A 16,702-nucleotide genomic window follows, 5' to 3' on the forward strand; every position below is an offset into this window, starting at 1 on the left:
TAACTGTTATCTTGTGGCACCCTTTCTTCAATAGATTTTTTTTCCTAAGCTCTTGTTTGTATTTTTAGTGAGGGAGAAATATTTATAATTTGGTGATCCTGCAAGAAAAGACAAATGTTCTTAGTTACTGTAAGAGAGATATGGTCTCTTTCCTCATCCTATCCTCCCTCTTCTCCTATCTCTTTTTTAACTGTACAGTCACTGTTAGCAGTCAGCATCTTGGCCACATGCCAAACAGCTTTTCACTCATGATTTTTGTGGTTGTGTGGAGGTAATTTAGTTTGATTTTTTAAGAAGGTAAGTCATAGATACATTTATTTCTCTGTCTCCAAACCCTTTAAACTTTTGCAATTTTTGATAACTTGAGCTAAATTTTGACACATGGCCCAAAGGACTTCAGTGTTAAATTCTTTGGGAAACAGGCAGCAGGAGAGAGGCTTAACACCTGGGTGGAAAGTGTAATGGTATCACAGTTACTGTTCCTTTATCTGCTCTGCTGGGCAGCCAGTTGGTCAAACAGTGATTGCTTGCAGTGAACAGTAAAATTGGGCTGCCTTTTGCATAGATATTAGTAGGGATTTAAGGGAAGCATGAAGGTTTAGGGGTGTTGAAGGGAGGACCTGGAGTTAAAAGGTGAATGGTTCAAGGGCCTTGGACATAGATGCATAGGAGGAGCAAGCTTCATTCATAGCTTTCCCACAACCTATGGAAAGTTCTTGCTGTGCTGCAAGGTCTGATCCTTTCTCTGGTTTTGCACTGAGTTAACAGGTCATTGTGTCCTTGAACATGTTCATGTAGAAGTAGGCAGGAGGCAACCCAGGACCTATAGCAGCAGTTTCATGTAGAGTAAGCTGATTTTATGAAAGAAAAGAGCTTTTTAGAACAGTGAATTGTAAAAGGTCATCCTTGCACTTTGAAGATGGTGCAGTACTGCTTTTGATGACTGATAAAGTCATGAAGCAGGTTTGTGTCCAGCTGGAAGAGCACATCCACCTCCTTACTCTTTGCTGCTGGAAAGTGCTGGACTGTAAGTCACCAAAGTTGCTGTGTACCCTACACTGACTATTCATGTATCTCTTCTCTGCAGAGAAGGAATGCCATTGATGTAGCCAGCTCAAGCTAAAAATTACACTCTTAATATTCTAGCAGAACAGTGTATTGTGGGAGGCAGTGGAGCAGGTAAAGGCAGGGTGCTTCAGCCACTGGATCTGCAGGAGTCAGCTGGTGAACTGGATAAGCCGAGATGGCTCAAAGCATCATTATTTTACACAACAGTCCTTATGCTTTTGAAGGACCACCCTCTTTCTGTTAAATCTCTGTGACTTGTTTTGAAGGGCTCCTGTAGATAAATGAGGATGTTGCTGGGTCCTTCCAACCCCCTTTTTAAAATATTTCTTCTTGCCTGTGCCATTGATGCTGTTTTTTAACATGATTTTTAACATGATTTGTGTTTCTGAGGTGTATGAGATACATACATGACTTCAGGAGGTCATGGACTTGTTTTGGTCTGGGTTATGAAAACTTCACATAAACATTGCACGAAATGAGCCTGTATCACTGCTGGCTAAGGAATGACTGAAAAAGTGGGTGACTCTTTTTTGCAGTTGCACAGTAAGCTCCTAGAAACAGAGCGGCAGTTAGGGGAAGCGCACGGGCGGCTCAAGGAACAGAGGCAGCTGTCCAGTGAGAAACTGATGGACAGAGAGCAGCAGGTGGCTGACCTACAGCTAAAACTTTCTCGTGCTGAAGAGCAGGTAGGGGTTTTTATGCAGATTCTATAGTTTGTTCTGGTGATATGTCTGTACACACACTTGTGGTGATACTGCAGTTTATAACGTTTGTGTTCATGGGAATTTCTTTTGACTAATACTGTCAAGGACTTACAGTAAAATGATCAAAATCTGCTTAGACGCTGCTTGTCTTTACAGATGTATGTGTGTTTGTGGTGCTTAACAAATGAACAAAAGTGCACTTTGCACTTAGGAGCTTTGTCTAAGGGTCTTGTCAAAAAATAACTTAGGTGAACAAAGGCCCATATAGCTAGTTTGGTATGTAGATATTTTTTGAAGATAAAGTCCTACTTGAAGAAAAAGTAAGCATGGTACAGCAAGTCATTGATAGTTAATAATCAATGTGGGCTGGATGGGCAGAAAACACTTGTTTTATTAAATTTTTTTTGTTTTAATGAATATCTTGTATATGTTGCTGATTTTCTGCTGGCTGTAGGGGGATTGGCCAAATATCTGAGTGGTATGTTGTCAAAGCTTTAAACTTTTCTGTAGCTAATTTGCAAAGCCTTGACTAGTATAGAAGTGGAGAGACTGCTAAACTGAAGTTGCTACTAAAATAATGACTGACAGTTGCTACTGAAATTGCCAAAAAAGTAATAATAGTGTTGTTTTACAGGTATCTTTATTATCAGTCATGTTACATCTTAACAACTATTTCAAAAAACATACTAAAAATTTCTTATGTTTTAGATTATTTGAGAGCTAAATTACATGCATCTGATAATTCTTTTATAGTTCTTGCTTGTGATATAGAATCTCACCAATTAATTGTAATGAATGCTTTGATTAGATATTGATCTAGTGTTACAGATTTTTGTTTTTATACAAGTTTTTAAAAATCCATGTTTACACTAAAATAGTTTATAGTTAGAGTGAACATTGAGTACAGTTGGCATACTGAGCTTTTTTTCCACTTATTAGTCTGGTTTGTTTGGTATTTGGTTTTGGGGGTTTTTTTCAGCTAAAGGAAAAAGCAGCAAATTCCACAGAATTGCAACATCAGTTAGAAAAGGCAAAGCAGCAGCACCAGGAGCAGCAGACCCTTCAGCAAAATACAACAGCAAAACTACGAGAAGCCCAGGTAATGTAGTTATGTATCCTCATGTGAAAGTGGGTTCCAGGGTTTCATTATGCTAAATACTTCTTCTTTCTAAAAGTGACTTGCAGGAATTATGTTAGTTTCAAGAAATTAACTTCTAAATCTGGAATAGAATATATGGAAAGTGTTTGATAAATGTATCCAATATTTTATGCATTAGGCCCAATTTTTAAGGTCCTTATAATTAAACGCTATTATCTTCTTGTTTAGAATGATCTGGAGCAAGTACTACGACAAATTGGAGATAAGGACCAAAAAATTCAAAATCTTGAGGCTTTGCTTCAAAAAAGTAAGGACAACATCTCTCTGCTAGAAAAGGAAAGAGAGGACTTATATGCAAAAATTCAAGCTGGTGAAGGAGAAACTGCAGTTCTTAACCAGCTACAAGAGAAAAACCATGCATTACAAATACAGGTAAGAATGTCAAGATCTGATTCTTTTCATTCATCCTCATTTTGGAATCTTGTTTCCTTTTTTTCTACCTCATCGATATGACAATAATCTTTTCTATACTAGTCCATTACTTTAAACTTGCTTTAAAGATCTTACTGTAAATTTCACATGACTTGTGTTTTAGTGACTTGCATGCTATCAGCATAGGAAAGGAATTCCTAGATATTTCATTTGTACATATGCTAGTAATATGTACTTACAAATAGTCATACACATAACTTTATATATTTATTTGTATATGTGTATGCTTTTAAAAAACTATAAATATACTTATAACTATATGTAAATCAAAATAATATATACATTTTTTTTACTCATTTTAAGAAGAGGTTTGATTCTGGCTTTGAACACCAAAATTCATTTTAGCCTGCATCTGTTGTCTCCTTAGTATTTTGTTTCTGTTACAGTAAGGCCAAATTGACAATTCTCTTTTGCTTCAATTTTCAGCTGGTAGCCTATTTAAACTCTGGTGTTGTGAACAATATAGCTTTACTGTAGTGGTTCAGGAAAAGAAATGTGATAACATTGAGTCTCCAGAGCCACAATAAGACACACTAAAATTAAGTTTTTACTTCCCTGAACATGCTGTTCCGGCCTTCTCATGTTGTTTTCTTTTCCACTGCAGGTAACTCAGCTGACAGAAAAGCTGAAAAATCAATCAGAAAGTCATAAACAAGCCCAAGAGAATTTGCATGAACAAGTGCAGGAACAAAAGGCACACCTAAGAGCTGCTCAAGATCGTGTGCTTTCCCTAGAAACAAACATCACTGAACTAACCAGTCAGTTAAATGAAAGTAAAGAGAAAGTGTCACAACTTGATGTGCAGGTAATGGATCTCTGTATTTTATGGTGATGAAAAATTCTGGTTGTGATTTCCCATTTGGGAAAAGGTGAATTTTTCTACAAGGAAATACATGCACTAACACATGAATACTGCTGATTTTACTATTAAACTTAGTGATGGCTATCAAAAAATTAGAATGAGCTGTGGTAAAACAGACGTTTTAGTGAAGTACAATTTATCTTTCAGGTAAAAGCAAAGACAGAATTGCTACTTTCAGCAGAAGCATCAAAAGCTGCTCAGAGAGCGGATCTACAGAACCATCTGGACACTGCCCAGAATGCCCTGCAAGATAAACAACAGGTATTAAGCGACACATAAATTTTCTATGTTACCTAAATACTACTTAAAAACCTAAAATAGTCTATTTACAAACTCAATGAACATATGAATAAGCATAGGGAAATGATAATTTAGGATATTTTAGCTGTGTGGTATGCATTCAATTCCTTTTGCTGCTCCAGAGCAGATATATTTCACGGTGCAAGGAATTTACTTGGGAGTCCACTCCTTGCTCTGGGGTTATTCTTCAGAATCTAAGCTTTCCTTAGGCATTCTGGAGGTATTATTCAATTCCTGTGTGTATGCTATGAAGAAAAGATTGTAGAACGCACTTACTGGAAGCAAAAACTCCTAACTCTTACTACTGACTCAGATAAATTTCATATCAGCTGCTGGTATTCAGAAATAATTCTCTGTGGGCCAGCTGACATAAAAAATCATCAGGCTGGTGATAAAATTACATGTTTTTAAATGTGTTTTAATCCTAGGGAAGCATTTTACCATCTGTTTAATCAAATATTTGCATAGTTAAAATCAGTGCTGCTGTGGTCTTCATGTCTCTTGCAGAATTTATTTTTTTGTGTTGGACAAAATGTTTTGAAATCATCCCTGGTATGTGGGGAACTGAGCATTTCCATATTATTGGCTTTCCTCCTTGATGGTTGATTTCATGACAAAGAAAGATATCAAACATTTTATCCCAGTTTTGTAATGTCATTCTCTAGTTACTGGTGTACTAACTTGAGGATCTAGCACCTTTATTATCTACAGTTCCTTTTCATTTACAACTTCAAACACCTTTGTTAACATTTAGCCCAGAGCCTGTAAGGTTTGAGAGAATATTGAGGCTTTAAAATAATTTTTTCAGTGAAACAGAGGGAATTTGTGCATGTGTATGTGTTTCTCCTTTCAGTATCCTGTTCCTCAGAATAAAAAATAAACATTATTTTCCTTTTTAATTTGAACACATTAGATCATTTAAAGCATATATGACATTAATAATTTTTGAAGTTACTTTAAAAGTAAGAACCTTTGTATTTTGTTTTACCCAGGAGTTAAATAAGGTCAGTGCTCAGTTGGATCAGGTTACAGCTAAGCTGAATGACAAGCAGGAATACTGTACTCAGCTGGAAGCCAATCTTAAAGAGTACAAAGAAAAATGCCTTTCTTTAGAACAGAAAACTGAAGAACTAGAGGCACAGCTCAAGGTTTGTAGTGAACACAGTATTTGGACCTACAGAAACTGATCTCTGCTGTTAGGCAGCATGTGGTAAAAACTGTGCTCAAATTAGGGGGGAAGGATTATATCAATATCACTATTGTGGGTTTTCTTTCTCACTAATGTTTCCTGATTCACCATTTAATCCTGTTCTCTTCTTCCATGCTAGTATGTCACATTAAGAAGATAGGCCTATGACACTGCCACTATTGTGTCATTTTCCTGTGTGTGTGCTTCTACCAACCTTTCTGCTACCTGGAAATTTTTATGTTAAGGAACGTGAATATATCCCAAAATGAGAGTTTTCAAGTTGAGCTTACACACTTTACAAGTAGTAGCAGGGAATATGCATTACATTGGCTAGTCTTGCTTACCACTGCCTGTCTGGTTTAATTTATTTCTGCAGCCTTTCAGTAGGCTTTTTAGCAAGATTTATTTATCACTGTTTCATCTCTTAACTTGATCTGGAGTTTTGCATCCACTTCTGAAATCAGTTTTTATTTTAAAGTCCACATAATTCTGGCAGAAGGTTTGCAGAACTTCTTGGTGTTTTGATACACTAGTATTTTCAGTTAAGGATATGGATTAGTCCTGATGCTTGAGAGCTTTAAAATTTAGGACAGAGCTTTGACCTTTGTTCACTATTTTAAAAAAATCTTGGTAGTCAAAATTCATAACACACAAAAGCATACGATTCAGGGATCATGGGAGCCATGCAGAACTGGTTTTGCAGTGTTGTCTGTCTCTTCTGAGGGAGGTTGGTAGTCTTTTTGCTCAAGACTGAGTTGGGTGTTTTTCCTAGCTTTTGTGATCTATAGAAGAGAATGAAGATTGTTTTCCCTGTATGAAATTTAAAATCCAATGCTATTAAAAATTAAAGCTGTCATGCATTTAATTGTCAGCATAATTATTTTGTTCTTGCAACTCTTCTTTTGGACACTGGGTTTTTTTTCTTGCCTACTTTGGTTTGTCTTTTTAGTTTTCATTCTTTTGGTGAAGTTTCGCAAGTAGCCAATGGACACAAATGCTTGGGAGAAATACAGAGCGTGCTTGTGTATGATTTTATTGGGTTCCTGGTAGCTGAAATGTGAAACTGAGCAGGGTTGTTGATGCTGTCAACAGGAATGCAATTCTGTGTAAAATCTTGGCATCATCACCAGAGAGAGATTATTCCAGTTGAATATGTGGCATTAAAAAAAAATAGAAAACAAAAAGCCCTCAGGAAATTTTATGGAGAAACTTGGCCACTTTGTTTTGTGGCCTCTGTGTGAAAGCAGAAGTGCCTGTAAAACAGTCAGTATGTTGGAGAGTCTAAACAGTGCCCATTTGCTGAAGGCTCCTGTGTTCTTTATATTCCATGTGAGTGAAAAAGTAGCTTTGGAAAAAAACAGAAGAAAAACCTCTTCCAGGCAAGCACAGAATTTCTTCACCACTTTAGTGTGTGTCTTTGCTTCTGCTGTAAAGGTTTTTGTCTATTACTTTACAATAAAATGCCTGGTTGGCCTTTTATTTAGAGATGCTTTTAGAATGTTTTACCACAATAGTTCAGTTCTGGAGGAGCAGGTGATTAGCAGGAACTAAATAATGAAAGATAAATTGCAAAGTAATGAAACAGATGATATGTGAGAGTTGTCACTGCTTTCTACAGTTAATGCACTCACAGACTAGATGACTTTGCTTTCTATTGCTATTTTTATTTTGTTGGTTGTGTTCTGATGGCTCTATCTTTTTATTTTTCTCTCTCAGAAACTTGAAGGTGACATTCTTGATGCTAGAGCAAGCAAAGACCAAGCTCTTCAGGAGTTACAGCAACAGCAACATCAGAACAAAGAATTAGATCTCCGGACAGCAGAACTGAGTAAACAACTCGAAGCAGCAAGAGAAGCGTATGCATTTCCTGTGTTATAGTACTTTTCAAAGTCAGACATAAAACTGGGGCAGTTTGGACTAGAGTTGAAGTTTTCTGCTTCTCTCCTGTGATTTCATAAAGTCATAAATAAGTGCTGTGTCCCCTCTGCTACAAGAACTGTGTTGTATCCCACCTGTTGTCTTTCACTCCATCTGCCATGTTGTCTCACAGGAGTCACTGACTGCTGTGATTCACTACACTTCATCATTTTATTCACTGTGCTTGTTGTCAGCTAAATGGCTGAACAGTTTGATGTAGTGAGGTCCATCTTTAAATATCTATAGCTCTGTAACCTTTTTCAAATACAAATTTGTGATTTATGCATAAGCAGCAAAGGGGTAGTTTCTGTTCATTATAGTTGAGGAATAAGGAACCATCTCAAAACTAGTTTCTGAAATTGCTATTTTGTCTTAACTGGAGAGATGTAATGGCCATGGATGAAAGTAGAGACATTTAAGGATACAAAAGAACCCATGAAAAAGAACTTTAAAAAAGTATGTTTTATCCTTTTGTATTTGCAGGATGTCTAATGCTCAACTGGATTTGCAGAAGAAATCTGAGGCCCTTGACCAAGCAAGCCAAGAAATTAAAAAGCAGGAGGCAGAAAAGGCCAGTCTCAAACAAAACCTTGAGAAATCAAATCAAGATACAAGTAAACAGCTCCAGGAACTTGATTGTAAAATGCAAGCAGCCACATCAGAGCTGCAGCAAGTGAAGTTAGAGAAGGACACTCTATTAAAGGACCTTACAGATGCCAAAGATAAGCTCTCAAAAAGCTCTGAATCCTTCAAAAAAAGAAAGGAGGAATTAGAAAAAGAAATTAAGAAAGGAAAAGCAGCTATGGCAGAAATGGTTAGTAGATTCTTTAGTTAGGCATTAAGTTTGGTGTATATACATTCTGATAAAATGACTTTGCTTTCTGTTTGAAAGCAGTGTACATATGATGAAAATGCATGAATACTTAGTACTGTAAGGAAAACCAAATTGTGATTTTTAGTAGTTCATACATTTTACATTTTTACCTAGATATTTACAGTAGTAAGCATCAGTCATATCACATAACAGAATCCTTTCTTCTTGCTGCACGCCTTTAACATAATGAAGAAACTAAATGGAGATGACAAGTGGTAAAACAGTTTGATGGCAAATGTCCCCCTTTTAAAAAATGCATCAACTGTATTATAGCAGCACCAAGTTTTAGAACCTTTGCTAAAATCCTGTTGTATTGAAGAAGTTATTTTTCTGAGGCCATTTTAATTCCCTTTCTGAAGTCTTTGTATATAGAACTTCCTGTGTGTTTGTCTGGACATGCTGGAAAGCTGCATACTGCAGGCAGAGAGAGTAACATCATCTGTCATTTGGCGAATGCCTAGCTTAAGGTATTATTGCAGTACTAGGACTATTTGAATTTCAGAAAGGTTTTCAAAGTGACAGTGTAACAAGTACCTGACCACCAGAGCAACCTATTATGATAAAGAAAGTAAACTGTTACTAGGGTTAAGATACACCTTTTTCTTACCTCTTCTGCCTTGGTGGTATGAATGGCCACTATATGAATACAGTTGTTCTGACAGCCTTGTCTCAGACATGGCAAGGAATCTCTTTCTGATATTCTTCTCATCTTACATGTCATCATTTTCCAGAACCCATTCAGAGCTGCTTTTATTCTGATCAAAAAAAAATTCTGCTCCTAGTTAAAAAGAACATTTTTCTCTTATTCATTCACCTTTTGAAGGAAAGCTCTTCTGTTTTCTTTTCTTAGTTATTGCTGTTTAAAGATTTGTTTCTTCTAAAAACTTGAAGGATTTTCTCCCCAGTTTAGACTTCAAGGCAGTAGTCCAGATTCTGCTTCTAGTTCTGGAGTCTTTTGGAGGCTCTCCACTGACTTAAATATGTAGTATTTGGACTTAATATATGGTTGCATATGCATGGAGGTCTGCAAATTTACTTGCTTGTGAGTTTTAGAACATGAGGGAATTTTAGATCCTGAGTGAGACCAATGAGCCCACTATTTCATCAAGAAAGAGAAGGGGTGCCAACCACAGCTTCAAACAGGGAGGCTACCCCTAATCAGAGAAACTCTGGCACCTGGCTGCGTTTATTAGTACAGGGGGTCTAATGATTGGCTTAGATTTGCCACTTAAAGTTTTGAGAGGTTTTGAGCTGAAAGTGCCTGCAGTTGAGAAGGTAAGATATTTCATTGAAAATGAAAGCGGTATTTTTCAGGATGTGGAACTCCTGCAAAAATGCTCCATACACAGTTGTAGAAGCTAACAGGAATATTTCCTTGTCTTATGTTTTTTAGGAAAAAACCTGCCAAGAATTAAAACACCAACTTCAGATACAAACAGAGTCTGTAGCTAAAGAGAGGAATGAATTGAAAAACTCACTGGAGAAAAAAGAGGGGGTAAGTTGTCCACTTAGTTTCAAAAATCTAAAAACCAGTAATAATAAATGTTTAAAAGATTGATTTTCAGTCTCACCTGCTGGGACTGATAAGAGATAAAGATGTTTCAATTCTCAAATTGTAAACTATCTTTGGCACTGAAATAAGGTGATACTAAAACTTTCCTAGAGGGTAATGTGAAGCTTTAAAATATAGGTTTTAGTTGTAGTTTTCAGTGCTCCACATTCTGTAGCAGGAGATTTTAGCCCTTCAGGTTTTTTCATTAGTGAAATGGTTATGTGGTATTACTGTGTTACTGCGTCCTCATTTTTTTTTTTTGTATTTCCTTACAATAAAAATTGTTATTTTATGTCCTTAGATCTATTTTATTCTCAGAGTTATTCAGTATGTTCTCAGTGTAGTTGGCAGGACATTTTCAGATATCCTTCAAGGACTGAATTGCTTTTTCAAACTTGTGTAAGTCGCTTGTGACTACATAAGGACCAAATGTACTTCTTTTTCAAAGATGAGCATCCAGACCATGCAGTGCAGCTGGCAGCCTGAAGGACACATCTGCTTTCATGGATGTCTTTACCTAAGGCATCTTCTGTTCCCTAAAGGAATCAGAAAAGATTGGATCAGTGGACATAGTTTGATAGACTGTGATGGACACTTACTGTCTGAAAGAGGTTTGGGGGTGTGCAGGTGTGATGGTAATTGCTCTGTGACTATAGCTGCTACTTCCCTGGCTCCCCACTCGTTCAGCTGAAGTGCTGTGGTGCTCAGTGAAAAGTGCAGAAGGATGAGCTTGGTGTATGCTGCAGTTGGCAGCAGGAGAGCCCAAACCACTGCTGGTGTGAGAAGACTTGCCTGATCTTAATTTAGAATGGATAAAAAAGACTGCTGTTGATCTCTGGGTTGTAAATTTGGAATAACAGATTATTTTAATGTGTTATGGCAGTTCTTAAAATCTGCTTGCCAGTGTTCAACCACATAGCTATGAAACAGCAGTGGCACTGTGGGATGGTCTGGTTCTGTGAACAGCATGTACAAAAAGTGATTTAAATTTAAATTATATACAGTTACTTAATATTTTTGACTATAGATTTCTAAGCAGTTGTCAATAGACCTTGATTCAGCAAGAGCACAAGTACTAGAAATCCAGGGTCTTCTGAAGGAAAAAGAAAAAAGTGAGCAACATCTCCAGGGAAAGCTGAGAGAGTTAAAGGAATCTTTTGAGCAGAAGAAAAAACATAGTGAAACACTGCAAGCTGAATTAAAAACTGCCCTTTTAGAAAAGGTAAGACTGTCCTTTATTACTCTTACAAGAAAATGAATGTAAATTCCTCTGATAAATATTGAAGCTTTTATGTCAATAAGTTAGTGATACAAACTCTGTTTGCCGTAGTCTTGTTGGAAATGGTAAGGTCAGGATGTGGAAGTGAGGTCTTCAGATGCTGTTGGAGATAAAAACAACAGCATCCACAGCAATAATGAAAAGAACCAGTGCTGAAATATCAATTCCATAGGAATTGAATTTTAGTCAAGGGATAAAATAACCTAGATTGAATGTGGGTTTTTGCATCAGGAGCAAAGCAAGAGCTGCCATTTTCTTATAAAGCAGTAGAATTTCATGAAGAGTATTTTTAGACAAACTCTGCAGTGTTTTAAAATGTCCATGGCAGTTTTAAACCGAGTCTTCTCATATTATACCAAAATTATCTGAGTGACAGTATAAAACTCATAAACCATAATGGGAAGAGTTCAAATGTCTTACAACATTAGAGAATGTTGTGCTGTGTGCCATGCACTGTTAAATGTGGCTCCAGCTTTGGCTGCCCAATGCTCCATGTTCATATTTGTGCTTTAGACAGCCTGTGGAAATGCTGTCTTGGTGTTGTGGTTTAACCCAGCCATCAACTCAGCACCACAGAGCTGCTGGTGCTTGGGAAGACAAACACCATCACTCCAAACTCCCTCCTCCCTTCTTCTACCAGCTTCATAAGCTGGGCATGATGTCCTATGGTATGGAATTTCCCTTTGGTCAGCGGGATTAGCTGTCCTGGCTGTGCCCTCTGCAAACTCTTGTGCACCTCCAGATTTCTTGCTCATAGGGTGGTGTGAGAAGCAGCAAAGGCCTTGGCTCTGTGTGGGTGCTGCTAAGCAGTAGCTGAAACATCCCTGTGACAACAACACTGTTCCCACCACAAATCCAAAACATAGCCTCCATACTAACTACTATGAAGAAAATTCTACCTCAGCCAAAACCAGCACACTTGGAAACACTATTCCAATTTTTATTGTTTAGCCTTACTGTGTTTCACTATGTCTTTTATGGTGAATTAAACTTTGTTGTTAAATTAGGTATAAAATGTTATTGTAAAATCACAAATATCAAGTTACTGAACTGTTATTCCATAAGAAGAACAAAATTTTCTTCTTGCAGTAGAAATACATTTTATTGAAATGCTTAAGCTAAGGTTACTGTCTGTAACTTTACCTAAAACTTTCTATGCTTATGTTTCAGGCAGAACTGGAGAATAAACTACAACAGCAGTCCATTTTGTCAGCACAGGAGCTTAAAGCAGAGAAAGGCAAGCTAGCAGATTTACAGAAGGCCCATGATAAACATAAAGAAACCATGGAGAAGCTGCAGCTGGATCTTTATGGCAAAGAGTCTGAGTTGCTGGCAACCAGGCAAGACCTTAAGGTACTTGCAGTCATTTTAATGTCATATGTGACTTAGCAGGTGTTAATATCCATTTTGAAGACCAAGAAACAGTGCAAGAACTGTGTAAGTGAAAAAAAAATCTTCTGCTCTATATAGAATTTAGTGCTGTTTAATCCCTCCCCCTGAGACAAAAGAAATTCTGAAACTAATTTTAAGGCAAACAGATTTGCCAGTTTACCTGAAATACCCTTGCATTTCTGCAGCAGCAAAGTGAAAGGTGATTTGGTTTCATATTCATTAGAGTTTTTTAATGTTGCATTTTCTTGTTATATACTTTCATCTAATTGAAAGTATATAACTACTTGTTATGTAGCTTTCAACTAATTTAAATGGCATAGCTAATTAGGGCAAGGTCTGCCAGCATGTGAGTAACTGCTGTCTTCCAGATGATTTAACTAGAATATTCCTGGCTGATGGTAGATGTTAGGAGATGTCAAACTTATAGAAACAGTAGGCTTATGGACCTACCTGGAATACAAGTGCCAGAATTTAGTCCTTGAAGTTTTTGCTATTCCTAAACTGAAGTTACCTGGTTTTGTATTAGTGTGCAGTGCCTTGAAAGAGGTATTGCTGAGAGTTGAGCCAGTCAGCAAAGGTGTTTTTTCGCCCTTTTTTCTGGTCTCTTGCTTTATGTCAGTACTACACCAATGCTTCAGTTAGTCACAAGGACATCCTGTGCCCCAGAGGCTGAATGCCAGGTTCAGGTTATTTTAAGAAACAGAGAAATACCTCCTTTACATATAGGCCACTGCAGTTTTATTAGACTTACTCCTCTGTAGTGATAAATTACCTGCCATATTTCCCTGCAGCTTATTGAAGCTTCACATTCAGTGCACCATGGTTGAATTGCTACGTTAAATTGTGGAGCACTTCTGCATGATTAACAAGCAGTGGTGGTTTAAGCATATTCTTTCTTTCAGTTTGTTACTATTGCACATATACATCTGTGAGTTTATTTCCTGCAATGCATTTAAATCACCTTTTGGTAATGGAATGACCTGTAGAAGCATTGGATGTGTTCAGTAACACAGTGGGGGGTTTGGTGTAGTTTTCATTGAAGTATCACTTGTTGCAAAATAGCTGTGAAGAAGTATTGTTATTAAAGCAGTTTGATGACCTCTAGTTCTGGCAAGTATAAAATAAGACAGTTAGTGTCTCACATGTATTTAGGCCCAATGGGGATGGTAGCAAAGAGAGGGAGAGCTCTATGCTAAAAGGTAAAATAAGGTGATGGCAATGGGGAAAGAAGATTTTTAAGGTGAGCAATCAGGTAACTTGATTTATAATGTAAGTTTCTATGGAGCCTAGAGAGCCTGAAGAAGATTTGGGTTCTGAAGTACTGAAGTGGTGTACCAATTTGGAGGCTATTTGCTTGATTTTAAAATTTTGTAAAAAAACATATTATTTAGGATTAGTGATTATGCCACCTTTTCTTTTTTCTTTTTCTTTTTTTCTTTTTTTTTTTTTTTTCCTAGAAGGGGGAAGAGGTGGGGAACTGAACTTTAATCATGGCTGTGCTACCTCAGTACAACATTAAACTAAAGAAGCAGTGATAACTTGTCAGGACCCAGGACATCCCTCTGGCTGTCCTGAGCAGCCAAGACCCCTGCCAGGGATCTCAGAGACCCTGGCACAGAGCCCAAAATGCCTGTGGTTTTGATTATGACCCATGGAGCAAATTACCAACCGTAGATGAAGATCTGCAAGCCATGACAAATTAAGTAGAATGATAGTGAATTTATCACAAGGTGAAAAAGTAGATTTTGGGGTTTTTAGAATGGGGATTCAGGGGGGCAAGATGGAGGAATCTGGGCTTGTCCAGCCTTTCTCCTTCTTCTTCTTCTTGGCCTCCATCTTCTGCTGTGATGGTGGCACTTTTAGATTGGTTTAGAGTAGAAGCTCGCTGTCTAACATAGGTGATAGGTATTGGAAAGTAATTGTAGACATTGCATATGTAGTTTTTAGTATAAAGACATAACACTGCCCTGGGGGCAGGCAGAGTGCCTCTGACTGTCTTGATGAGTGGACCTCGGCAGGACAGGAGAAAGAATTTTATAGATAAGATACAATAAACAATGTTGAGACCGAGAAATGAAGAGCTCTGACTCCTTCTTCAAGTGCCGGGCTGGGAAAAGAGACTTTTGAACTCTTCTCGGGGTCACTCTGACAAGCTAGAGATCCCGACAATAACTTGTCTTAGAAGACCACAAAAGAAAAAAGCACCTTCAGACAGCCTCAGAGTGAAAATGTTAATCCTGAGAGATGAATATCAAAATGCCACTGAAGAACTTTATAGTAGAATTTCACAGCCTATTCAAAATCAGTTGTCTGCATGATGTTTTACCTTGGGCAAGTTACTTATTAAAAGTAGCTCATTTGACCCAGAGCTGTGTGTTTTGTGTGAAGGTTGGAAGCAAAGCTGATGGGCAGACTGAGCTTTAGATTGCCCTTAATCTTTTTAGTCGGCAGTGGTAGAAGTTTCTAAAACTTGGATGTCTTTCAGTGCAGGATTTTTAGCAGAGTTATGACCTCTCCGCAGAGCTGTGTTGAGTCAGCACTGTCAGGAGCCCAGCATTGTCCAGAAGAGGCATGGCCAGACCGTGTCGTGACCTCCTAGCGATGCTGGATTTAAATGGAAAGCCGAGCCACGCTCACGTGGTGTGGCACCATGCTGGTGGCGGGGCCGAGCTTCCCGGCGTGGCCATGGGTGGTGAGAGGCTCTGGGTGCTGGGCTGGGCACGGAGCACCATCTGCCGGCATCTGTCGGGAAAGGCGCTGCTGGCACCGACGGCTCGGCTCCGGCTGCGGGGCGGAGTGAGCCCGGCAAAGGGATGAGCGCTCCGGGCAGGTTCGCAGCTGCACACCGGGTCCGCAGCACAGCACCGAGCCATGGAGCTGTGGCCAGGTGCAGCTCCGAGTCCTGCAGAGGACAGGGACAAGTGTTAGCATAAAAAAAAAAAAAATCAACAAAAAACAAAACAAAACCACCAAACACCCCAACAAAAACAAAGACAAAAAAAAAAAAACAGGAGTGGGAATATAGTTATAATTTTATGATACTATTTGCTGCAAATTTGCTTTGGATTAAAAATGTCTCTAACAGTAACTTTGACACATGCTTTCGTCTTTGGGACTGGAAAAATAAATAAGATTTGAGTGTTTGTTAAAGCCATAGTTTTTGATAAAAAAGGATATATATAATTGAAAAAGAATGCCACTAAATAATTTTTGTACACACACACACCCCCATATTTATATAAGTATCAGGGTGTGTGTATTCACACTTTTTTTTGTGTGTGTGTGAAAAAGGCATTTTTTATATAGAAGAGTTAATAAAAATGTACAAACTGTTATTTTTGCCTTGATTTTGACTTAGTGCGAGAATATTTTCTGTGAATCTGATCTCCTGAGCTCTGCCAAATATTCTTGAGTTTTGGCATTTGTGCTTTTTGTAGTCAGTCCTGGTTTCTTCTGTGTTTTCAACAGAATGTTTCTTTGTCTCCAATGTTGGCATTGCTGTCAGCATATATTCAGTGAATGTTCTGGAACAAAATTCATACTTGCCAGACCTTGGTTGTGTAAGTCAGGAGCCTAAGTTGCATACAGTCAGTCTAACTCTTTTTCTTAAGGAATGGAGAGAGATCAGGTTAGCATCTAATTTAATGAATAATTTAATGTTGATCCTTGTGGACTGGGATCAGGGAGCACACAGACTCAAATGCTTGTTTGTGCACTTCATGTAGATAGAATGAATCGAATCTACCACTCTGCTAGGACCATTTGTGGGGCTGGCACTATGATTTGCACTGGCACAGCCCAAGCTGTAGTAAATCAAACTGTAATTTTAAAATATTTGTATTTATTTAAAGTGTGTAGCAGTCAGTCTAGCACTTCTCTTTATTTACACAAATAAGTACTGATTGACCCCTTTTGTTCAGTACCTGTTCCTTGTCTCAGCCTCAGTGTAGACATGAGATGATCTGTGCAGTGCA

At 38.0% G+C, this 16,702-nt stretch overlaps 1 protein-coding gene across 1 annotated transcript in view; it reads left to right on the plus strand.

Moving 5' to 3' along the window:
- The window catches only part of EEA1 (early endosome antigen 1), a 68,922-nt gene that overhangs the window by 35,946 nt on the left and 16,274 nt on the right, over window positions 1-16,702 (plus strand). The window contains exons 12-22 of the mRNA XM_066549603.1: window positions 1,605-1,754; window positions 2,752-2,871; window positions 3,100-3,303; window positions 3,968-4,168; window positions 4,373-4,486; window positions 5,518-5,673; window positions 7,431-7,570; window positions 8,115-8,445; window positions 9,899-10,000; window positions 11,085-11,279; window positions 12,507-12,689. Coding sequence (XP_066405700.1) covers window positions 1,605-1,754; window positions 2,752-2,871; window positions 3,100-3,303; window positions 3,968-4,168; window positions 4,373-4,486; window positions 5,518-5,673; window positions 7,431-7,570; window positions 8,115-8,445; window positions 9,899-10,000; window positions 11,085-11,279; window positions 12,507-12,689 — 1,896 coding nt within the window. The remainder of the gene's footprint in view (window positions 1-1,604; window positions 1,755-2,751; window positions 2,872-3,099; window positions 3,304-3,967; window positions 4,169-4,372; window positions 4,487-5,517; window positions 5,674-7,430; window positions 7,571-8,114; window positions 8,446-9,898; window positions 10,001-11,084; window positions 11,280-12,506; window positions 12,690-16,702) is intronic.

This window comes from Molothrus aeneus, chromosome 5 (genome assembly GCF_037042795.1).
Source record: "Molothrus aeneus isolate 106 chromosome 5, BPBGC_Maene_1.0, whole genome shotgun sequence".
Lineage (NCBI taxonomy): Eukaryota > Metazoa > Chordata > Aves > Passeriformes > Icteridae > Molothrus > Molothrus aeneus.